Here is a 24,278-nt window from a genome sequence, read left to right as displayed (position 1 = left end):
TTTGTAATAATGCGAGGTCATATGAATATTTGATGCGTGTTGTTTCCGGAGGGGGTGAAAAGGCCCGGGCTTGATTTTCAAACACATGTGTAACTTCAAGGTAAACAAAGTCTCACGACTTGCTGGATGCACGTGTATTTTGCTAGAAAATTGTAAATGAAGCGTTGTTTAAAAAGATGTCAAGAGGATTTTTTCCAGAAGTTTGTTTTGAATTTTTAATCTGTATCTAAAGTTGTGCAATTTTGGTAAGAATATAAAGTAAAATTTAATACTGTAGTGCAATTATTAACCTGCAGGGTCAATCACAATTTTTTTTACCTATCTGATGAAAACCTGTATGTCTTTTTTTTTTATAATTTAACATTGAAAATAACTTCTTGGTATGAATTTAAGAAAACTCATTTTAATTATTAACACAGTTAAAATTTGTCTTCTGACAAGCAAAAAGGAAAAAAAATTCAATATATAAATTCAAAGACTGGAATTGTATGAACACTTTCAAATACATGTGTATCATGAACATCTGATCCATCCCTGATATTGACAAATTGATCACTAAATGCATCGTTTCAATAACTTAGAACTTAATGTTTGAGCATTGTCAATCTGACAAAAAATAATCACTCTCTTGAAGTTTATGATACACATATTCCCATGGCAAAGTGAAAGGCAGTTATTAAGCAGTTTCTTAACCTTAACAGTTAAAACACCTTAACAGTTAATAAACAGTTTTTCAACCCTCTCAGCACTGCTTAGGGGCAAGCTGGAACCACAATAAACCCTTTAATAAAATAAGCAGTTTTATAAGCCTTAACAGTTGATAGGCAGTTTCAGATAGTTCTTTAGCAGTTCATAAGCAGTTATTTTGGAAAGATTTTTTAATTTCTGAACTGCTTATTTACTGCTTTATAACTGTTAAGCTACTGCCAATTTATTGCTTCATTAACTCCTAGTCAACTGTTTATATGAACTGCTTACAAAACTGTCAAGCTGTCCCACATTTTCTGAATTAGTTGCCCAAAATCATTGATGGAAATTTTTCCAAAAAAATACATTACAATGTATTACACAGAGATACATTTGATACATGTACATTGTACCAATTATTTCCCAATGATACTAGGTAAATGCAATTTAACGTAAAGCCAACTTGAATCTACACTGCATGTTGATACTGCATGCATGCATGTAACTTGCTATTAGCATATAGTTGACATAAATATATAAATTATATTAATAATAAGACATAATCATGACCTACTTTGCTAGCTGTTCTTGAGATTTAAAATGTTTTCATGTAATTACTCTGATATATTACATTTGATTGATCATATATAGTGGCCCTACATTCCCTGCACTTAAAGGGCCAACTCACTTTCACAGCTCCATTGGCTTATAATGTATATCAGATCTTAAATAATTTAAGTGATCTAACTAGGGCAATCATATAAAACTGTTCACTGAAAATTTATTTGAAATATTTTACCTTAAGAGTAATATGTGTATAAATATCCATAGAACATATTAAATTCCATAAACTCACTTGAGTTTGCTGTGAGACACATTTTCTATCTGAATATCACACGCACTATCAAACTGCCCCTCATGGCACTGATACATTCAAAATGTGCAACCCAACTTCCTGTTATCTCTGATCTTGATGCTGAGTGGTCAGTTTATCTGGCAGTGGCCAGTGACCCAAATTGGTAATTCGGTTGGAAATGAATTCTAGAGTCATGCAAGTCCCCTGTGAGGTGTGTATTAATTAATTAAGCTATAACTGCTTATATATTGCAAAGACTGCTAAGAAAACGGCTAAGAATAACTGCTTATACTTTTACCTAAGCAGTTTTGACCTACAACCAAAATCCTTACTGCTTGGTACTGCTTTAAAACTGCCAAATAATTTGAAAACTGCCTAAGAACTGCCTATCTACTGCTAAAATAGGCAGTTCACTTTTCCATGGGTTATGTACAAAAAAAATCAGAAGTAGCATTTTTCTTTGATATAAACATTAAAATGGAATGTTATTATTCATAAAACATATCAATGGTAACAAAACAAAAACAAAAAATAACTGAACAAATAAGATTGTTCATAACTTATTAAACAACAGTTACATGTAAACTGTAACAAAATAAAGATCTGAAATGGAAAACAAAATGACATTGTACAAAATTCGTCAAAACCATAAAACAGTCATGGAAGTTTCATCTGTCACCGTAACTACATCTTTCATATACTGTACAAGCCAGAACATCTAAGATATCAAGTTACTGTACAGTTCTGTTTTTCCCCAATGTTTTTAAAATATAAGCTTGTATTCATCCTCAGCATATCTTGTGGTCTCTTGCAAACTATCACATAAATACATTTATTTGGATCAAAGGAACATTATTTCTACATGTAAGACATGTACCATACTGCATCATGAAAAAACCCCAGTTATTGAATTCAACAACTTGTTAAGTAAAGCAAGCCAATCATATTGGAATGTAAGATCTGTGATAACTGAGATAATTTGGAAACGAAACAAAAAAAAAAAGCCCAACACAATATTCTCCAACAAGCATTTAGACATTTACCAAAAATAATCTTTTCTTGCTTGAAATTCAATGTGTTTTATAAAAGATTGACTTAGGTTTACTCAAAATAAAATTACTATTCAAAAAAAATATTTGTAATGTATTTCTATTTCAAATACACAGTCAATCATCTTTATGAAATTCTAAATAAAAATGTTGTTAACATATTGACACCTGTTATTTTATTTGCTTAACAATTCAGACAAAGCAGTGAATGGTTATTTTGATTGTTAAATTGAGACAGGCACAAAGACAGACAGGCAGTGAATGGACGGACATATAAACACAGTCAGCAAAAGTTCTGTACATCAAATGGAAAACTATTCAGATTACAATGACAGTGGAACAATAAACATCAGCAACCTTTTCATTCACAAACATACTTTCCACATGGTACAAAAAATACCACATATACTCATTAACAACTAAATGAAAGAACTGAATTCATATTAACAAAAATATAATGGTGGATTTTCAGAGATATTTCATACTTTCTGAAAGAAAGACAATTCCACAAAATGCAAGAACATTAACTCCTATCATTACCACATCACCCAGACGATCATTATTGTAGAACCTACGATACGAAATGTCATTCAAGTCTCTGAACCTCTCTGCATAAAAATCAGTTTCGGACGCATGACTAGACATATATGTAGCAAATGGAGCATGATTGAGTTGCTGCTCTTCGGAACTACTCTGGGAGGGGGTACCTGTGGAGAGAGACTCTAGACCCCCGCCCTGGTCTGCGTAAATGGACATGACCTCGGGGTCGTGGAAACTGCTATTGTTACAGGTGATGTTCTGGTGGTTGGGGAAGATGTCGCTGGCTTTGATTGACAAAGCCACTGATTCGTAGAAGGTATATGATTGGCCGGTGAACTGCTTGGCGTGAAGGGGGTGGTCCGTCTCTAAGTCTGGTGTACTGTCAGACGAATCTATATTCATTACAGCTCCCTACAAAGACAATGAGTAAACGATACAATTAGACAAAGTCTTGACTTAAAATGAGAAGTAGTGTTTGCATATCATATAAGTTTATATATAACAAGTCATTCTATAAAACATTCTGTAATAAAAAGTCTGTCTTCAACCAACAGACAGACTAGTATTTGGTTCAAAATTAAACTCAATGTTAGAGTCATTTAAACAAGAGGGACTTTGGACATTACATGACAACCTCTGATTTGATGAAGGCGGGGTTTACTCATGGTTAACTGTCAAGTCATTGGCTGATAGATATGAATACATTGAACGCAATGACATTCTTTCAAATTCATCCAGGGATTATATCTTGTTGAAACAACATCAATTTTTGACAAAAGAGCAGATCTTGACAAAAGAATTTTTCCAGTTTTGACAGTCTATGAATATAAATGAGCTTCTTTTAGTGAATTATAAGAAAGAGGATCAATGAGAGCATGTTTTGATGAGCAAACTAGATAGTAATGTACATTCCCTTAAAATCCAAACTCTTGTTATAATGGTTCTAAGAAAGTAAGGATAGCTACAGATTTACATAGCTCATACATGTATTGCCTCTGAAAGCCTTCAAAATGAAATTCAACTGAACAAATTTTAATGATTAAACATAAATTTTACCCATCCTCCCTGGTTGATGATGAAGTCCGCGGCGTAATCCGACAGGAGCTGTGTGGTGTAATCGATCAGGTTCCTTAACCCTGTGTGTCCTGTTTCCACTGCCCTCCACGCGACACTCTGTCCATACACCAGAAGGAATGCTACCTAGTAAACAATATTATGAATATCGGGCTATTTGGCTACATGATACATGACTGTATATAATGTACATATCAATTACATGAGAATGTAATATATGATTAATCACAAATACAGTTTATGAGTTCATATTATTCATGATTAATCCAGTAAACAAACTGGTATTAAAAAATGTTTACTTATCTATTCATTGAATATGTACAGTATTTCATGATCAATCCTACAACATGTACAAACATGGTGTACATGTACATGAAATCTTAATATGAATTTTTAATCCCAAATACAAAATTACTATTTTAAGATCACTCCAACGCATGACTGTGAAATCATATATACTCCTTAATCATTCAAACATACATGTCAAACAAAGTCGGATAAAATCCTCTTTCTCTTTACCTGTCTCCACCCAGGGAGGTTGTGGTCCACGATTTGACAGGCCATGTCTCGGAACACTTCGTAGGAGAACGTCTCCTGTCCACTCAGGAACAGTCGGTACAGCGCGTCGTCCAGCTGGAACTCGTACTTGGCACGTACCTCGTCCCCGATCCTGGCCAGGACGCGAGCAGCGTGGGTCTGAGGGGTTAGGGGTGGGGTCAGAAGGGGGGACACTGTCTCTCCATTCAGCTTCATGACTGGAAGGACGACAAAACATTTAGTTTAATGCCATAAATTAATGCATACATGTTATTTTATTTTAATTGTGCTACACCATTGAAGCAGTAATGCATACATATACCAGGTCTACCTACACATTGTACATGCAATACTAATGGTGTAACTACAGTTTATCATTCTATTGCTACATGAAACATTTCAAGTTCGCACTTTTGTGGGATACAATAATCATTTGAGAGCAAATTTTAAATAATTATGCTAAAGTATGATTGACATAAATATACTAAATATTTACATGATTCTCATAACTCTCTGAATTATCAACATACAATTAATGAAGCTGACCTTTCTCTATCTCTGACTCCAGTGAGGACAGCTCCTCCCTAATCTCCGCCCTCACATAGTCCTCCACACTCTCGTCAAATGCAGGGCAGGCTTGATTGACAATATGGAGGTGGAGCTTAGTCCTGTCGCCGGGGGCTACGCTTGCTGAGTGGGTGTGGCATTCGATATGACTACAGCAGCAGCCATCAATCTCGTGGGAGGTGACAGAGTCCCCACTCCCCGGGGAGGGGCCACTGTTGTCTATGGAGACACTGGAGGAAGACATTGTGGCTGAGGAGCTAGCGCTGTCACTGTATGTGTAGCTGTAGGCAAGGAAATGAAATAAACAAGTATTCTTTAGGCTAAAAACATGAAAAAACTCAATATTTTAATAGGCAAACACATAAATCATTAAGATTTCTTTCCCAGGCAATATTGAAAACTGCTGCATTTCCTTATTCTATTGCTGCATTATAAAGGGAAACAACTCAGTTTTTCATATTTATGCTAATATGAAAATTGAGAAATTACCTACAGCAAAGGTTACAATAAAGATAAATCCAATTTAATTCTTGCTGGCCTCACTATCCTCTGAGGCCAAAGGATTACTCAGAATAAACTATAATTGATGCAAGTATTACAGAATATTTTTTGATTTATACATTAAAGACACAAACTGACAAATTCATGTCACAAATAAATTCCAGCCATATTCTAAATCGTCTCTCAATTAACATATATCATCACAATCAATAAAGTCAACTTACCGTACAAAGTACAAGGATCAGAAAGACATTTCAAATTGAAGGCATATGCTGGTATACATGTTCATGTAAAGCATGCAATCTTACAATGTACATGATTGTACATGTAAACATCTTGCATCAAACTTCCTTATGTAAATTACATGAATTAAGAAAAGTGGGACACAATTTATTACAAGGACATTTTCACTCAAAATCTCAATATACACATGTATAATTCATTACACTTACACATGAATTTCTCTGTTCTCTTCACTGTCAAACTGCTGGTAAGTGGGAACAGCAACTTCACTATCCATTACCTCAGAGCATATACCCCTATGCTTGACTTCTTTCTCAATTACTGCTTTCACCACATCACACAAAAGAGATTCCACAATCTCATCCATCTCCTTAGAATTCTCTGTCAGATTAACATTCTCCTCAGATTTTGGCTCAGTGGCTTCCAAATTTGCCCAATCCTCAAAACTGGGTTCAAATCCAGCTGATTTGGGTGTAATGAGGGCAGGCTCTTGATGACAAGGGAACAAAGACTCTGGGTGCAATACCAAATTGTCAGGAAATAAATCACTGGACTTGAGATTATTGGATTGAGGTAAAATGCCTGACAATTCACCATCCGCCTGGAAGGCTGGGACACTGTTTCTCTTTTGGGGTAAAGAATGAACACAAGACACAGAAATTTCTTCTTTGGTCACTTGCACATGACCATCATGATTATCTATCGTGACACAATGTTCTGAGTTCACAGTTTCCAGGGATCTAGTCTTCCTTCTTGGGACCTGCTGCTCTGTGATGATATTGGATGATGATTGAGGCCTGTCTTCCAGGGGTTGATGATCAAGGGTCTTCTGTTTGCGTAGACCTGCTGTATGATTGCATCGCTTGTTGAAGTCTGGAGTCACCGGGAGAGAATGGCAAAATCTCCTGTGCGGAAAGGAAAGATCAAACAATCAAGTCTCCTTGCAGACTATATATCAATACAGAGTACATAGAATCTTAAGAATCTGAGCCAGATTTTTTAAAGCTTAATGTGTAATTCATTTGTATTTTTAGTAGATAGCTACATGCAAGTTGTTTCAAGAATTCTCAAAATATCATAATCACAATTATATTGTCATAAAATATGTCCTTACTGTAACAATGAACAAGTCCTCAGATTCTTGATTACTAATGAAAATGTCATTGGACTCAACTGAACAAGAGAGAGAATCCTACCTTAACAAGTCATTAACATTAATTAACCTGAACAAGTCCTTGGACTCAACGGAACAAGAGAGAGATCAAATCATACCTGAACAAGTCATTAACATTAACTAACCTGAACTAGTCCTTGGACTCAACTGAACAAGAGAGAGAATCCTACCTGAACAAGTCCCTGGACTTCTCTGAATGAGATGGAGAATCGTGGGGATTTATCCCTATGAAGTTGAGGACAATCAGCTTGGTTTCCAGCTTAAAGCTCTCTGGTGTGTAGGAAGATTCCGGTGGGGTCTTAGCTGCCATTGTTATCTACAAAAACAATCAAACATCAATCAAACAATTCTTATACATGTAATCACAACTTTTTACTCTACAGATTCTTACCATCTTAACCATGTTAAAATATCAAATCGTTATAAATATTTCATTACGCAAGACATCTTAATTTTTTTTTATACATGCAATCTGATTTCTGATCAACTGCAAGACAATCTATAATTTAGTTAACTAATGCCAAATAGATCCTCATTGGGCTTAAAGCATATTAAGAAGTTGCAATTTTAAAAAATGCATGTTGTATGTATAGTACATTTAATTTGATTGCTCGTTCTGATTTTTAGTATAATGAAGTTTCTAATAATTATGGCTAAAGTTTATCACCAAATTAGACACCCAGCTTAGAAGACATTCAGCACCATAAAGATCTTCTCATTACAAACATGTCAAAAGCCAATTAATAATTTCTCTATTATCTCCATATTAACTTAATATACTTTGTACTTGCTCTTGGGTTGGTAAATAATCCAGTTTTTCAAATGCTGGAACTTAATTTGCATTCAATTCAGCTATTTGAAGTTGAATTAGTTTAGAATATTATTACATACATTTCCTAAAACATTTAATAAAAAAATTGATCAGTAATACACAAATTTACATTTTCATTCTAGCTGCATGACCAATTGAGTAATCCTCTCCACTAAATTCAAAATTAATTTCATTTGTAGTTTTTTTTTTTCCTGGTGGAAAACAAATTATTGATGAATTAAAACTTATTATCCTTACAAAGTATTCCAAAACTTTAAGCTACATTAAAAACAATGACAAAATTTGACCCCCCTTAAAAAGCTTAACAAAATGTTTGATATGTAAAAATAAATGGCCAGGTTAATTTAGGTAAAGTTCACACTAATTTGAAACATGAAAAGACTGTAACGACTAGACATTAGCAATCTTGATGGCATAATTTATTTAAGTACTAGATTAAACGAAAGATCTAGATTAAACAAATATAGGATCTCTCATGATTTGCGATGGTATATGATTTTTATCCAACGAGTTGTGTGTTTTCTATCCCCGAGCCTTGGCGAGGGGATAGAAAACACACAACGAGTTGGATAAAAATCATATACCATCGCAAATCATGAGAGATTCTTTTTATCACATGTTTTACCAAGTATTTTTTTAATCCCAACTTTTTCTGTAATAATTGTGATTGTGAGCCGCACAACACATTATTTACAACACGTCAACAACGTTACGCATGGAAAAAAAAGTTCCTTGAAGTTCAACAAACAGACATTCATTTTCGAACATTTTTTTATGAATTCATGACAAATAACTGAAACAACATTAAATGTTTCAAATTTATATCTCAACACCCCTCAACTGAATTAATTATTTAATTTTTCATTCTACATCAATCAACCGTCTAAACCTACGTAATGATTTACTATGACGTCACGTGGCGTAAGAACACACAGTGGAATATCAAAAATTTATCCCATGGTTGATATCCACCGTATATTGGGATAAACATGTGATAAAAGTACATATATTAATAATATCCAGGAAATTTTTGTAGTTGGATTTATTTCCCCAGATTGTACAGCTGATCTCAGAATTCACAACATCCTGATTTAGCCAGTTTTACTGACATGATTATTATGCCCAAAATACAGTGTCACAGAAAACATACAGAACTTGGTGGTATGCATCTATATGTAGGTCTATACCATACACACTCCAGCTTCAAAAGCTTAATAGAAACTTAAGACAAACCTCCATTAAAGTCCAAAATAGTGTTGGCCAAGAGTTGGATTACAGCCAAACATTAATATTGGAATATATAGACACAATCATTTATCAAAACTGACCCGATGTATAACATTGTGCTATCTTTGTAGGACATTGTGTGTCTGAGTGTGTGTACATGTAACATACATTTATAATTATGTTTGCAACTAATGAATAATATCTTTAACTAAATTTGAGGGCCAGAATATTGATAGCTTTTTCAATTCCAAATCGAGTATTTTCTTTACAATCTTAAATTTCTCATCAAACCTGAAATCTTAGACCCTTTAAAAGTATTTGTTTCATTGTTGACTATAATTATATATTAATGTTGTAGATTTATGTATACAGTTCAGATCTTCAGACTTTCAATGTGTTACAAATTAAGTACAAACAATAAAACAAGATATAGATATGTGAGCCAATGCTTACTAGTGATACATGTACCCAAGCTTTAATGTGAATATACAAAATAAGCAAAGTTGACATATATTTAACAAGGAGTTGCCATCAAATTTGTTAAAAAAATGTTTAGGTATGCCATAATATGACTAAATTTTGGCCAAAAATATACAAAGTAATCAGTTAACAGGGTGACATCTGATTGGTACAAAAATGAATCCCAACATAAGGCATACCAACACAAATACGGTGTTAATATTTCAAGCATTTACAATTAATTACCTGGTAATAATTGGTGAGAAAAATTTCACAGAAATTTGATAAAGACACAGACAGACACACAAGGGTAAAACAATATACTCCTCCTTCAGAGCGGGGACTACATGTACTATAAATGTCAAAAAACATAGTGTAAACTAATTTGCTCATCATTGTTATTCCTGTCCGAGAAATTTTCGGCAGGTAAAAAATGAGGTTTGCAATTTAATCGTCATCCAAGATTTTTCTTACTGTGATCTCGAACCAATCTTCAAATGTTCTGTTTACTCATAATCCAGATACCAAGTAATCTACATCCTGAAAACACATTTATATCTCACTGGTAAACCCCAAATAGATTGGTTTACAATATATTCCTTCTTTGGAACTTAAACGAACCATACAACCTTATTTGACAAAATATTATTTTTCATACCTGGTTAAAATGTCTGCTCATATGATAAAAATCTGCATTATACATGTACCTTTGTGATAAGCATACTAATTATATCAAAATGGGTGTGAGATTTATGTATTGCATACTTTGTATGTCATTCAAAACATCAAGGACAGTTTTAAATGGCAACATTTTGCTTTGAAACAGCAATATTACAAGGATGTTGTTTTGTATTAAATTGCCTATTTTTATCTGAAAGCTGATAGTCTATTATTCTACTGTTATTCTAACATTCCTGAGATATTTTACTACTGATTCACCATCTTATTTGCATCAAACATTTTCCAAAACACCCTAACCGACCCCAGAAAGTGAAGTATATTAAATTCACAGTCACTGTATCGATATCACATTGAGATTGAGAGTACGTCACTATTTTTTTTTACATGTAAAGGAACTCCACCATTTCATTCTACAGGACTGGTGATGATATTTAAAATACATTCTTCCCAGACAAGTAAAGTAAAAACATCTAAAGTACAATGTGTCTGACTCAGGAATTTTTGCAGAATTATTTGCATAATCATGTTAATTAGGCTAATAAGTCAATAAATTGCGCACAATTATCTTTTAGTGGCCAAAACCTACAGTATTCAAAGTTTTTTGTATTGATGGTAATGTAAGTGTAGCTCCACGGTCCGTCAACTCTTTAAAACCACGCATGTGACAAAAACCAGAGACATAAAAACCTCTTCAGCTCTTGTCACTTGTGTGATCTTTCCATGCCTTTCAAATTTTGACACATTTAAAGATTTAGATCTTCATCATCGTAAAAGTTTATTATTTGAAATAAATTTAACATTCGATATTACCTCTGATTAACTAAGCCTATATCAAATCATCTGACATGTTTACTCCTTCCTACTTTCACATTTCGGACGGCATTTTTCCTTCGTCTAACCGACACCGGAAGTGTGGACTACGTCATCAGTTATTGCTCCCCTCACAGTCACGAGAGTTTAGCCAGAAACTTGTCGATTTCTTCACGGTGCTCGTTATTACACAGCTGTCAAGATGGCTATGAGTGATCAAGATGTTCAGAAACAGGTATCAAAATGCTGTGTTTAGATATGTCGTTGCTTGTTGTAAATGTCGTGTATTCACATGATAATTAAGCCGTCGATGTATATATTGATTTCCTGACAACACAGCTATTCAAGATGTACCCTATGTCTTCATACCTTTCACAAGTTTAAAATGTCCTATGTTATCTTTTTCCTATTTTAGAAATGTAAAACAATGCATTCTATTTGTTGGTTTGGATTAATATGGATTTATTATGACATTTTTAAAATGATTTTACTTTGCTGGTATAGATCCTACAATTTATCAATTTATACTTTTCATCATAACATTAGGTACTTCAGGGAGGTTTCTGGGTATTAAAAGTAATTAAACAAATGCTTATATTGTATGAATTATTATAGTGAGACTGGGTTAGTACATGTATAAAGGAATGGTTATCGGACTTATCGTAAGCAGCCCAACTGGTCTGCATCTTTGGCCTTGTGGTAGCATTCCTGATCACAGACTGGGCAGGCCTGTCAAGTCACCCATTTCTGTTACAATATTTAACTACAGTAAAAACGCTTATAATGAAGTGCCAGAGATTGACTTTTTGCTTCATTATAAGCAGCACTCTGATTCATTATATCCGTCAAGTCAATAACATGTAGTAATTAAAGTCTCTGGGAATGAAAATCGCTTCACTGTAAACATGTCAATTCATTATATTAAGCGTGATGTTCACCATAACCATGTTTTACTGTATTTGCATGTGTATAGTATATTGAGGACTTTTTCTTTCTTTCTGATTTAGACTCTTGGGATAGTTGATACTCTTTTTCATAGAAATTCATTTGATCAATGATGTTGAGGATTAAACCTTATGTCTTTTTTCTCCCTTTAGATTAAGCACATGATGGCTTTCATAGAGCAGGAAGCCAATGAAAAAGCTGAGGAAATTGATGCCAAGGTTGGTAACTGTAATTTATGTTATTCGCTATGCTATAATTTGTTACACAGTGGTGGTCTTACACTACTATATAAGTATACAACATATTTGATTGGTCTTTCATGTTGAGCAAAATATATAAAGAACATTTATAATATTTTACAAGAAAGAGTAATCAGTTATTAAAAAATAAATGTAAAATGTATTTTGATTTATTAATCCAACAAGGAACTTTACACTTAAGAATGTGGCATGTAGCAAGTTTAATATTCTTACATATTTAAATGATGTTTCAATCTAAGAGAACAATGTTTCTGTTCAAAGTGAATAATGAATTAAAGAAATGGAAATTTTGTTATTGTACAAGATGGGAAGGTAATTTGGAAATTCTATCATTTGAATTGTCTCTTTTTTTCAGGCAGAGGAAGAGTTTAACATTGAGAAAGGAAGACTGGTGCAGCAGCAGAGGGTCAAGATTATGGAGTATTATGAAAGGAAGGAGAAACAAGTGGAATTACAGAAGAAAATGTAAAAAAAAAAAAAAAAAAAAAAAAATGTTGATATAGTATATCATAATTTCTATATTTGACTGTTTATAAACTTCATTTCATGTATTGAAATTGAAAAAAAAATATAAGGCCAGTTTCTTTCCCATTTAAATTTTTTGGTGTAAAGTGTGGAACAACTTTTTTCATGTTATATCAGGATCAATATTTGATGATGTATATTAATTTAATTATATTTCTTTATTCAGTCAAAGTTCAAACCTTCTCAATCAATCAAGACTAAAGATTTTGAAAACCAGAGAAGATCTCCTAAAGGTATTCTTTGAAAAACACATACTTAATTATATTGTTATTGTTAAAAATACATAACCACTGTGGAATCATTAGATTTTATGGTGGCCCAATTTTCGTGGAATTCATGGGTACCTCTCAACCATGAATTGACATCCTCCATGAATTATTAAATTTGGGTTTTAAAGTCATATTTCCTTCTGTAGATATAAGAAAATACACGAAATTACGTCCCCACGAACCTGTTAAATTTCAGTAATCCACGAAAATTGGCCCCCACAAATTTTAATGATTCCACAGTATGTACCTGAAAGGGGTTATTGCAGAATGGTTTGGTATTGCTCATATTTAAACTTTACTATAGTGAGGTATTTAGTGGTGCTCAGCACATTTTGCATGCAAATAGACTTCATAGTGGTTGTGACACATGTGCAACCACATTCAATGGTATTGAAACTTAAGGGTTTTTTTTCTCTCTTTTTAATTAAAAAAGTGAAACATGGAAGTTGAATACCAGTTTTTAGTTGTAAAATGCAGAAGACATTGATGTAATTTGGACCCTAGAAAATTAGTCTTAAAAAGGCTGATTTCATCCTTATAACTGACATTATTCTCACCTTAGGACTTGATGGAGGAAGCCAGACAGAGACTGAGTAAAATCACAAAGGACAAGCCCAAGTACAAGAAATTCATGGAGGGACTCATCACCCAGGTAAATATACATGTACCAAAGTAAAATCACAAAGGACATCCTAAAAACAGTACATTCACAGAGGAACTTATTACTGATAACGATTTTAATGTATTAAAAAAAAAAAAAAAAACAGGCCCAAGTGCAAGAAATTCCTGGAGGGACTTGTTACCCAGGTAACATGGGGGGGGGGGGGGGGGGGGTTAGGTAGAGTTTTCTTATTACTTATCCAATGCCCCGTTACTTTATTTGAGACTACATAGTTTATTCTAGAAGTTTAAAAGAATGCATTTGCATACAAGAGGAATTATAGATTGTTATCTGAATAATTGATTTGTGGAAATGGAAAATAATGTTTTCTAAACAATACTCTATAGTAATGCAAAAGGAAATATTCTTGAGATTAGACTATTATTTTTGGTATGTGTATTTTGGATAATAGCATATACTTAATGAAATGGCAAAAGTAATTTATACTTACACTTACACAAATATTTAGTGCTAAATCACAATGAAAATCTGAGTTATCGCCCATTAGCCACAAATCTTACCTCCAAGACTTTCAATGTAATGTAATGTAATCACTAAATGCAACTTTTGAATTAATAAAAATTTCGGGGCTTATTATAATATGATATGACTTGATGAAACATTGCAAGGCTTTACAATGTAATATTTCAGGGTTTGTTCCAACTGATTGAGGCATCAGTGGTTCTGAGGTGTAAACAGGAAGATTTAGACTTGCTTAAGGTAAGTTCTATCAATATTTGTCTTCTAATTTACATAACTCAACAAAGTCTTAAAACTCCATCCATTTTTGGATTCAATTTTGTTAAATTTTGTTCATATCTTGCATGTAAGCATTGTGTAAAGTTTTTACTATCATCAACATGTGTTCAAATCAAGATTTTTGCACCATTCTTCCTTTGATTTATATTTTTACTGTAACTATTTTTTTTTTAAAACTAAAACTGCATTGTAATGAATTCAATTTCTATAATTGAATATTGTAATATTACACTGCAGTAATTGTTTTGTTTTGTTTTATAATGGTAATTTTTACATGCAACCTGTATTGTACAACCATACAGTAATTATTAAAGCAGAAAATGAAAAGTTTGCTCAGACAGTTGGTAAATGAATTGGCATTTCTATACCTCATTTTCAGGAGAGTCTTCCAGCATCTGTTCAGCAGTACAAGGAGGCGACAGGAAATGACGTCTCCATTAGCATCGACACCGATAACTTCCTCGGAAATGATGTGTAAGTCTATTGGCATAAAGTTGGATAGGTTATTTCCCTTTAATTGCAGTATGAGTGATTGCAAACAAAACAATGTAACAATTGTAAAATGAAAGTTATTTAAAATAGAAACTTTTATTTATAGAAAAAATAGGAAATAACTTACTGTTCTTGTAATATTTTGATAGTGCATATATATATGTCTTAAAATTATTCAATATTGAAATTTTACATTTTGAATAAGCCATGTACCATAGCATATGATTATGTATTTTGAATGAGGTTATCTTTAATATTGGCTTTGACTAATCATACTTGTTGTTAATGCTAATGTTATTAAGAAATCAATCAAGGAAATATTCACAGAAATCAAGCTTGTAACATTTTATTTTGTATGTGTGTTACGTCTTAACGTAAGTGAACATAATATCTCGCATCTTTGATTGTAGATCTGGAGGAGTTGAGCTCCTAGCACAACACGGGAAAATCCGGGTTGAGAACATGCTTGAAAGTCGTCTTTCTCTCATTAGTCAACAGGTAAAAAGTTCCGTCAATCAAATGTCCATATTCTTCAATGAAATTTAGACAAGGGAGAAAACTCTACCAAACAATTGTGAATTTCTTATCTATGAAAAAGATTTTTTTTTTAAATTGTGAGAAATTTTTGAAAATCCATTTTTAAAAATTTTGTATCATTAAATGATTTTCCTGTTTTACTTATAATAATTGAAATGATGGAAAATGTGATAATGATAGACAAATGAGAAAGTAAGAACAGATGTTTGGGATGAAAATTGCCTGGTTAATTAATTTCTCAATCTTTTTTCCCATTTACTTTTCAGATGATTCCAGAGCTGAGAACAATTCTGTATGGAGCAAACCCCAATAGGAAATTCATGGATTAAAGACAGTTAATATGGGATCTTATAGACAAAATATCTAATACACCGCATCTATTTAATGTATAGTACGCAATCTAGTCAGTGTTTGACCAATCGTAGGGAAGGTTATAGATGAAGTTGGATGTAACATTGCTGCCATACGCATTTTGAATACCTTATATAAATTAATATATAACTATATTGATATTTACGAGACATGTGAACAATGCTATACAGTAATTCAAATTTACTCCCAATTAGTTGTAAAGATATCAAAATTTAACAATGTCTGATTTTTTTTGAAAAGGTTGAAATCCATGACGTAATTTAGGGTATAGAGTTATTTCCCTTTGGATAGACTACTCCCTATATTATACACCGTATAATATGTATCCCAGAATTAGTGTGTTAGTCTTGTCAAAGGAACTGTGATCATTCCATTCATTTGTATCAGTGCTACAACTTGTATGTGTATCCATAGTATATTGTTGATATTTAATCAGGGTTATAAAATGTGAGATGAAAATTCTTGTGTTTGTGTATTTTTTATTTCTTAAACTGACAATATGTTCTGTGCGTATATTAAATAAAAAACTCCTAATCTTATTCAATATATTTACATCCACCAAGCAATATTCCCACAATTTTTACGGAAATTGATTGTAATTCATAGGTCTGTCAAAAATGACAGGACTGAAATCTACACGCCCCGTTTATCGAAATGTCGAAACCTTCAGCAACCCAGGAAATATCACGGACTGCACGAAATAATCATGATGATGTCAAACTAAAATTCCCAGAAGACGATTTGGCCGTTTCTTTTATCTAACGTTCTAATGTACATAAGCAATAATTAAAGTAGATCCAGTGTTCTGTGACGTCACACTTTTTTGTAAAACTTTGAATTCTTTAAAAATTGTGCAAGATAGTTTTATCTATTTTATGTGAATATAATCACATGGATGTAATTAGAATTATTGGTAGGTTAAAGATATTTTCGCACTTAATTTTATACTAAATTTCCAAATTTTTATATATTTTATCTATGCAAAGGGGAAATAACTCTTTTTCTGACTTTTCTCTCAGTTGTATGTCTAAATGCTATAGTTTTTCTTATTCCAACGATTAATTTTAAAATATTTTTGTAATTTTAGTTTTCTGATAAAGTTGACATTAAAATTAAACAAGAAAAACAAATTTTTGCCTACAAGATTTTACTTTTAACAGAAAAAAAAATACATTTTTCTATTGCTAAAATATGCTTTAGTTTATGTTTATCTGGCATCTCAAAAAGTGTGATGACATGTATATTTTTTCTAACAATTGATGACATTTAAGTCTATTAAGTCGAAATCAGTTCGGTTTTTCAACTTTCCTCAGAGAATTTTACGAGTATGGAGCTACCTTAAGTGAATATTTCTTTTACTTTTTTCGAGCACTATATTATAGAAAGATGTAAATATACTAGTAAACAATAAAATGCTTTCTTTAATAATGATTCATACGGGTGATCGAGATAGCGGGTTATGTATTTTTTCTGCAGTTCGCCACTTTCATACCCCGCATGAATCACTAAAGAAAATATGTTATTGTGTAAATAAATAATGAACACAGTAGACTGAGTATAAAACAAGTGGATCAAAAAGTAGTTTTTCTTACTGAATGAATTACTGTGTTAACGTGCAGGCCCGTAGCATCGGGGGGGGGGGGGGGGGGGGGGGGGGCAGGGGGCAGCCCCCCCCCCCCCACTTTTTCTCACAGCAACTGATTTGTAAAAATTTACATGTAAAAAGTTGAATTATCATTGAGTTGCCCCCCCCCCCACTTTTTTTGAGTAGGTAAAAAATTGGTATAAAAAGAACAGAAGTTTGAGGTTAAAGACTACCCCCCCCCCCCCCCCCCGACCCCACGGATTAGGATTTTGAAGATTTTAGAAAAGTCAAATTTTCCCTTTTTTTTCTTTTTTTTTTTTTTACTTGTCAAGATTTTTTGTATGAGTCTGCCCCCCCCCCCCCACTTTCAAAAACGATGCTACGTGCCTGACGTGTATGTGTTGCATATCGGATTTTGACCTGTCTGAAATACTTTTCATTGCTTAAGTTCATATTTCTCTCTCTCTCTCTCTCTCTCTCTCTCTCTCTCTCTCTCTCTCTAATATAGGCGTCTGAAGCAAGAGAAGTAAATATTTGAAGAACTTTGAACATAGAAGTTTTTATATGTGTTAAGAATCTTGCGGCCCACGGCTTTGATACAGATCCAAAGGACAAAATTATCGATGGAAGTTTTCAATTACGCTTCATTTTAAAACCCTGATTTAAAGTTTTAATATGCATATAGCGAGCTCTCCCAGCACTGTTATTTTATCAATAACTGCTAGCCCAGTGTTTACTATTATATAATAAATTATTTTCAAATAAAAGCTCGATCAATAGGCAAACTTTGCCATTGAATGCTGACAAAGGAATCCGCTGATTATCACGTGCATGTAAACTGCAAAACTGTCGCGTGCATGAATGCAAAAAGCTAATCTAGAGCGATTTATAGTCAGCACGGTGCATGTAAATACAGCAATCTACAAGTACTTGTCAAAGGCTTGCTTCTGCATTGATTTCTTGTTTTTGGTAAAAATCAAACAGTCGAACAGAGTAAATACTTGCACTCCCACATGCAAGACTCTTTTATATACACGTGCGATAAGAACTACAGTTAATTGAAATAATTACAGAGTAACTACATTTAATAAGTTAAATTGTATAAGGGAAGTTGATCTCTCTCTCTCTCTCTCTCTCTCTCTCTCTCTCTCTCTCTCTCTCTCTCTCTCTCTCTCTCTCTCTCTCTCTCTCTCTCTCTCGCCGTAGGGTTCAGACTCTACACCCCTCCAGATTTGCGCATGCAATACCCCAGTATGTATTGTCTTTATCATCTGCTCATCGTCTTCACATCGATATGATATATTTTTTTTCTCTCTGAGGCTACTGGTATCTACACAAAAAAAAATCAGATTTTAAATTTATTTGAAAAGTGCAATTTAGTGATTTTTAAAATGTCCGACAACGTTTGCAAAAAGTAGAGAAATACATTCATTTTAGTAACACCCAGATAAACAGTCTTGTCCCATGATCCCCTGCTCTTCGATTGGGGACAACAATCGAAGAGCAGGGGACCAGTGAGCAGGGGATCATGGGACAAGACTACCAGATAAAACGAACATCATTGGTTTGAAAAATGGTCAGTACATAATGAATGGTCCAGGTACCGAGTCCTCTCCTCTTTACAGACCGCTCATTGCATGATTAACCACGGGTCATCACAGAAATAAACACCGAGCTTGGATACTGTCACGGATTATAAAAGGTGTCTTGTTTGAGCGAGGAAGAAATTTAGACGCATGGTCATAAAGACTTTACAACACAGGCACGTAGCATCGGGGGGGGGGGGGGGGGGGGCTTTTCTTGCAACAAAATCTTTCTTAAAATTTCATTATTATTATAGAAAATTGAATTTCCATCAAAGGGAGAGTCAACTACCCCGGACCCCGGGGACTAAAAACTGGGGGTGGGGGTAGAGGGGGTCTTGTCTCAAACACCTGTGGTGAGAATAGGAACCTTAATAGTTGACTGACTTTGGATCCAGTGTTGTAAGAGTGGTGGCCAATCAGGCAGGGAATCTAGATCTATACATGGTCTGGATACACTGGTCCTCTTTACACAACCAAAAGATTGTTCGATCCGTTCGGCATCACAAAAGACAGAGTCAGATCCTGTCAGCAGACCTAGTACAACTGCATCAGTATCCTGGATCCTCCACTATAGGGGCTAGACTAATCCTAAGAAATATTGAAAAAAGAGTAATTCCCAATATCATGGAAATCCTAATCCGTGGGGGGAGGGGGGGAGTATACCTATACTTCCAAAAGAAAAAAAATTTACCCAAATATTTTGTCCAAAATCATGAAATTCCTAATCCGTGGGGGGGGGGGGGGGGGGGGGGGGGGGGGCTAGTATGCTTCTGAATCCAACTTCTCAATCTTTCAAGGTATTTAGGAACAATAATCTTTCCTGCGAGAAAAAGTGGGGGGCTGAACCCTCTATCATGCTATGTTTCTATATAATGGTTAGGTATAACTTTGCCAAAAAAAGTGGGGGGGGGGGGGGGGGGCTAAGCCCCCCCCCCCCCGGTTCCCACGCCTATGCTATGCTGGTTTATGCAGGTAGACGGTACAGACTTTATATACTTTTTTTTAATATAAAAATGCTTGACTTCTCTCCCCGTGTTTTATAAACCCTTAAAAAAGAAAAATCAACAAAAAAGAAAACAACTATTTATTATAAAACATTGTAAGTTAGAAAATATCACAACTGGTAAACATTTATGTACATGCAGGCACGTTCCTTCAATTGATACATACTGTCTATTCTCGTGTAACGTTATCACAACTATACACTACTAAACCTGACTAGAAGTTTATGTATAAATTCTACAAAACAGAGACGAACTTGATTCAAAATACTTGGCGCATATACTACACTATTTAATTATATTATAAACTATTGTCTACTATCTACCTCAAAGAAACCTGTTATTTCGTAAGCGTTAAACAATTCTTATAATGCGTGCATGATAAATGTTGGAAGTATGAAAAATAAACTCATTTTAAATAATGATATATCATTTTGTTTTTGCATGAAAACATATTACCGTTATAGGACATGAATTAGCGAGTTGCACGCTCGTGTCTCAGTTTTCACGTGCAACACGTGCAATAATGTAATAAATTCTATGTTAACTGCAGTTTGATTGTCATATTACTCTTTTATCACAAAATAGATCTATAACGATACACATTCATAATGAAATAACATTGTACGAACAAACAAAAGAAGAAAAAAATACCCCCCCTCCCCCCCAAAAAAAGATGTATGCTAATCTCAGAACTACTGTACATGAGCTATCAAAAGACATTTTCAAAATGTGTAAGTATAATTAATTGATTATGTACTTTTTTATATTAAAAGTATTTTCTAATCGCCAAATTTCCAAAACACAAATGTATACCTAATTAAAACAGAAATAGACTGAATGAAAAGAAAGCCGTCTTAAAGTGGAATTTAGAGAGATCCTATCTATTTTATGCACAACGATGAGCGTAAGCATGGCCATTTCAATGTCATATAACCATTCTCAATGCCACCTACATTTGTATATACATGTAGGTCAATCTTCCAAGAAAGAGTATACAACAATGAAACAAAACAATTATTTAAATGCCACTTTCTTCCTACATTCCTACATAATCAACTACCATCCGTAAGGATCTTCATACATTATGCCGTTCTTTTTTTGCAATTTTCCCGAGGGCGGAGGTGGAGGCCAATCTTATCGATAATACTCAGGATTCGTGAGCCACCCTGGATCTGTATTTAGCCCAGGCTACAGGCGTCTTCTTCTTGTCCTTAGTGTAGCGGTATTTGATGGACAGGAACTTGTTGTTAGCCGCCTCCCTCCTGTGTTCGTAGATCTTCAGGGGCACGTGATGGTTGCGGTAATGGTCGATCTTCATCCAGCCCCCTCCCACTCTGACGTACTGGTGCCGGGCCTTCTTCTGTAGATGATACATACATAGAGATGTAATACAATACAAAATGCACGTCTATAATTAGCTGCAGGTCTGTACATGTAGCTCCCGGTCTTGAAAAAAAAACAACCTGGAATGGACGTCCTAGGTCGTCCATCCAAATTGTTCAGACCGGGAGCTACAGACCTGCAGCTAGTCTATAATGAAATGTAATTGTAAAGAAAAAATTCAAATACATAAACATGTACAATTTTTTAGGGTATACCTGGTAACTTTTTGTATTACATACAGTTACCAGGTAAACCCAAAAATGTTTCAGCGAATCAATGAAAATCAATTTGTGTGTATACTTGTAAACAATTATTTCCACAAGCAACAAACACAACATAATCTTCATTTTATTATTTAAAACATGCAGGTATGCTATTGAAATTCCGGTAAGAATTATCTTAAATCAGACTAATAATCCCTAATAATGAGGCATAATCCTTACTTAGCGTCAATTGTTCTTTAAGTCGTTTGTTTGTCTCGCTATTGAACTTAACATGAAACACCCCCGTCAATGAATTAAATACATAATAATAAACGCATATTAGACCCATATTTTGAAAAAAAAGTTTATATATCATGTTATTTATCTAAATGAGCAAACTTGCATTTAAAGCACATTTATTACATGTACATGCATATTCAAATAATATTAAGAACTGTTCGTGTCCATTATTAATCAACATACATCCCTCCGTGCCTCAATCTTAGCCTTCGACATCTGTCACTCTGACATAATTTAATTTTAACGACAATAAATTGTTTTATGACTATTACGTTGTATATCGTTTTGCTAAAACTATAATATGCCATGCAGAAGCATACTTTGCATGCACGTGTAACTGTCTTACCCTGTATATAACAGGCAGTGGTGGCGGTAGCTTGGGTTTGACCTTGACTGGTTCAGGTTCGGGCTCGGGAGTCTTGATTCTCGGTGGCGGCGGTGGCGGGGGAGCTACCACTGTCTTCTTCTTTTTCTTCTTTGGTTTAGCGGGCGGTGGGGTCGGGACGCGGGGTGGTGGTGGCGTAGGTTCACGGGGTGGTGGGGGCGTAGGTTCACGAGGTGTTTTCTGTTTGGTCTGCGTCCCAATGGTGCGACTTTCCTTTTCCGGCGGCTTTGGAACCACGTAGTTTGTGGTCATCTGTACACCAACATTGCGGACCTCTTTGTCGGGAACATCGTACTCGTCAACCCAGCGGTCTCCCTCTAGCTGCTTGACCGCCCTCGTTTCGTTGTTTTGTAGACGATATTCGCGGACTACTCTCTCCGTCTCGTCTTCAGTGGCGGAAGTTTCATCTTGCTGAATCTGTTCATATTCTTTCGCCATACCAGCGTGGTACGAACTGGGTCTCTCCCGCCTGATTATAATAGGCTCGCCACCATCTCTTCCATTATAGGAACTTGGGCGACTTCTGGTGATGATGCGGCGCACCACTCGACCCTCGCGCTCGGACACCACCGGACGACGCACCACCACTACCCGCTGTGGTTCCTCCCGCTCCACACGCCGTATCACTCGTCTCACAACCTGGCCTTCATCAAAATTCCTCTGAACAACATTCTCGTTGTTTTTCACAATGACTCGTCGTCGAACCGTTTCCTCGGGAGCATTCGTCACAGTTCGGATTGTTTTGACAGCACGCACGGAAGAAGCCGATCCCGGCCGTCGTCCAGGCTTCCGGACAACATTAACATTTTCGTAGTTTGAGTACTGTGTTCCGTTATTCTGAAACTTTGCCGAATCAGTCAGGTGCTTTTTAATGAGATACTGTTTAGTTTCCATTGAATTTTCTATAGGCTTCACATACTCCCTCTCACGTACTTTGTTTCTAGGAGGTTTCTCAATCACAGCATGTAAAACCCGGGGGTTCTTCACCACCCTCCTGTGTATCACTCTATTCCGGTCATCAATGATGTTGGTACTTGCTGTCGTCTGCGTGCACGTGCTGCAATATGACGTCACTGTCTCAGAATCCGTTTCTGTCTCCGTCTCGCTGGGTGTCGGGGGAAGAGCTCTCTTTGTGACGGGCCGACGTACGACCACTCGTTGTTCAGGCATTTTTGTATAATCAATCAAAAATATTCCTCTCTTTTTATCATATATTGAAAATTATGTTAACACAAAATTACACACACGATCCAAGCAACGTACACATCGATTGGAATCCAGGATCTATTACCTACTCCATAAATCTACGACAAGTCACAGACTTCACTTTCGCCATTTTGATTGTGTGATTGCGAATCACCCATGACGATCGGCTAGCTTGTTTACCGGTCGGCTTTGTGTGGAGGAATAATTTTGTTTGCAGTTTAAAACTCCGTAAAATAAAACCTCCAATTCTTACCTATAGAGCACTAAAGCATAAGTAGACAAACACACCAGGACTTTAAATCCAAAAATAATAATTACTCTAAAACGAGTCGAACCAGTTTTTCCGAAGATTTACATTTCCAAGATGTCTGCGAATACACCTACATGTATATTTACCATATTACAAAATCCACAGCGAACGAGTGTGGGTAAATTAGCGAAGGTAAACAAGTATCATGTCGCCATATTTGATTACTAGTATATATTGATGTTTCCTTGACTACGGGAAGAGACAGTTGACACGTGACACGCTGAGTTCGATGCTTGCGGTGAATGAAACTTACACCTGT

General features: G+C 34.9%; 3 protein-coding genes across 4 annotated transcripts; 1 reads left to right on the top strand and 2 right to left on the bottom strand.

The window, feature by feature from the left end:
• Window positions 1–1,984: 1,984 nt before the first annotated feature.
• On the bottom strand, window positions 1,985–11,340 carry LOC117686094 (uncharacterized). Of its 2 annotated transcripts, XM_034460782.2 has the most exons (8): window positions 11,238–11,327; window positions 10,221–10,286; window positions 7,399–7,544; window positions 6,264–6,959; window positions 5,290–5,591; window positions 4,726–4,961; window positions 4,189–4,332; window positions 1,985–3,543 (listed from the first exon to the last, which is right to left on the bottom strand). In XM_034460782.2, the coding sequence occupies exons 3-8, from the start codon at window positions 7,536–7,538 to the stop codon at window positions 3,061–3,063; spliced, it is 2,001 nt and encodes a 666-aa protein (XP_034316673.2). In that variant the 5' UTR covers window positions 7,539–7,544; window positions 10,221–10,286; window positions 11,238–11,327; the 3' UTR covers window positions 1,985–3,060. The 2 variants fall into 2 exon arrangements, with proteins under 2 accessions (XP_034316673.2, XP_034316672.2); XM_034460781.2 differs by lacking the exon at window positions 10,221–10,286 and having other exon boundaries at window positions 11,238–11,340.
• LOC117686095 (V-type proton ATPase subunit E) lies at window positions 11,332–16,516 on the top strand. Its single transcript, XM_066070737.1, has 9 exons — window positions 11,332–11,472; window positions 12,335–12,400; window positions 12,798–12,907; window positions 13,134–13,200; window positions 13,799–13,888; window positions 14,549–14,617; window positions 15,036–15,130; window positions 15,559–15,646; window positions 15,952–16,516. The coding sequence occupies exons 1-9, from the start codon at window positions 11,440–11,442 to the stop codon at window positions 16,012–16,014; spliced, it is 681 nt and encodes a 226-aa protein (XP_065926809.1). The 5' UTR covers window positions 11,332–11,439; the 3' UTR covers window positions 16,015–16,516.
• A 3,779-nt stretch (window positions 16,517–20,295) lies between these two features.
• LOC105333402 (titin) lies at window positions 20,296–24,252 on the bottom strand. The gene is made up of 2 exons (XM_011436355.4): window positions 22,465–24,252; window positions 20,296–21,592 (listed from the first exon to the last, which is right to left on the bottom strand). Exons 1-2 carry the CDS (start codon window positions 23,671–23,673, stop codon window positions 21,380–21,382), a joined length of 1,422 nt encoding a protein of 473 aa, XP_011434657.3. The 5' UTR covers window positions 23,674–24,252; the 3' UTR covers window positions 20,296–21,379.
• Window positions 24,253–24,278: the final 26 nt, after the last annotated feature.

The sequence above is a fragment of the Magallana gigas genome, chromosome 9 (assembly GCF_963853765.1).
Source record: "Magallana gigas chromosome 9, xbMagGiga1.1, whole genome shotgun sequence".
Taxonomy (NCBI): domain Eukaryota; kingdom Metazoa; phylum Mollusca; class Bivalvia; order Ostreida; family Ostreidae; genus Magallana; species Magallana gigas.
Note: the sequence above shows the minus strand (reverse complement) of the source record. Positions and strands in the feature narration are given on the sequence as shown.

Excerpts from the sequence above, each read along its gene's own strand:
- LOC117686094 (XM_034460781.2), bottom strand. The coding sequence starts at position 7,538 with ATGGCAGCTAAGACCCCACCGGAATCTTCCTACACACCAGAGAGCTTT. Across the intron at positions 5,592-6,263 it reads GAGAACAGAGAAATTCATGT|CTACACATACAGTGACAGCG; the intron begins GTAAGTGTAATG and ends CCTTGCCTACAG. Across the intron at positions 4,962-5,289 it reads GGAGTCAGAGATAGAGAAAG|TCATGAAGCTGAATGGAGAG; the intron begins GTCAGCTTCATT and ends TCGTCCTTCCAG.
- LOC105333402 (XM_011436355.4), bottom strand. The coding sequence starts at position 23,673 with ATGCCTGAACAACGAGTGGTCGTACGTCGGCCCGTCACAAAGAGAGCT. Across the intron at positions 21,593-22,464 it reads CACTGCCTGTTATATACAGG|AAGAAGGCCCGGCACCAGTA; the intron begins GTAAGACAGTTA and ends TATCATCTACAG.
- LOC117686095 (XM_066070737.1), top strand. The coding sequence starts at position 11,440 with ATGGCTATGAGTGATCAAGATGTTCAGAAACAG. Across the intron at positions 12,908-13,133 it reads GTGGAATTACAGAAGAAAAT|TCAAAGTTCAAACCTTCTCA; the intron begins GTAAAAAAAAAA and ends TTCTTTATTCAG. Across the intron at positions 13,889-14,548 it reads TGGAGGGACTCATCACCCAG|GGTTTGTTCCAACTGATTGA; the intron begins GTAAATATACAT and ends GTAATATTTCAG.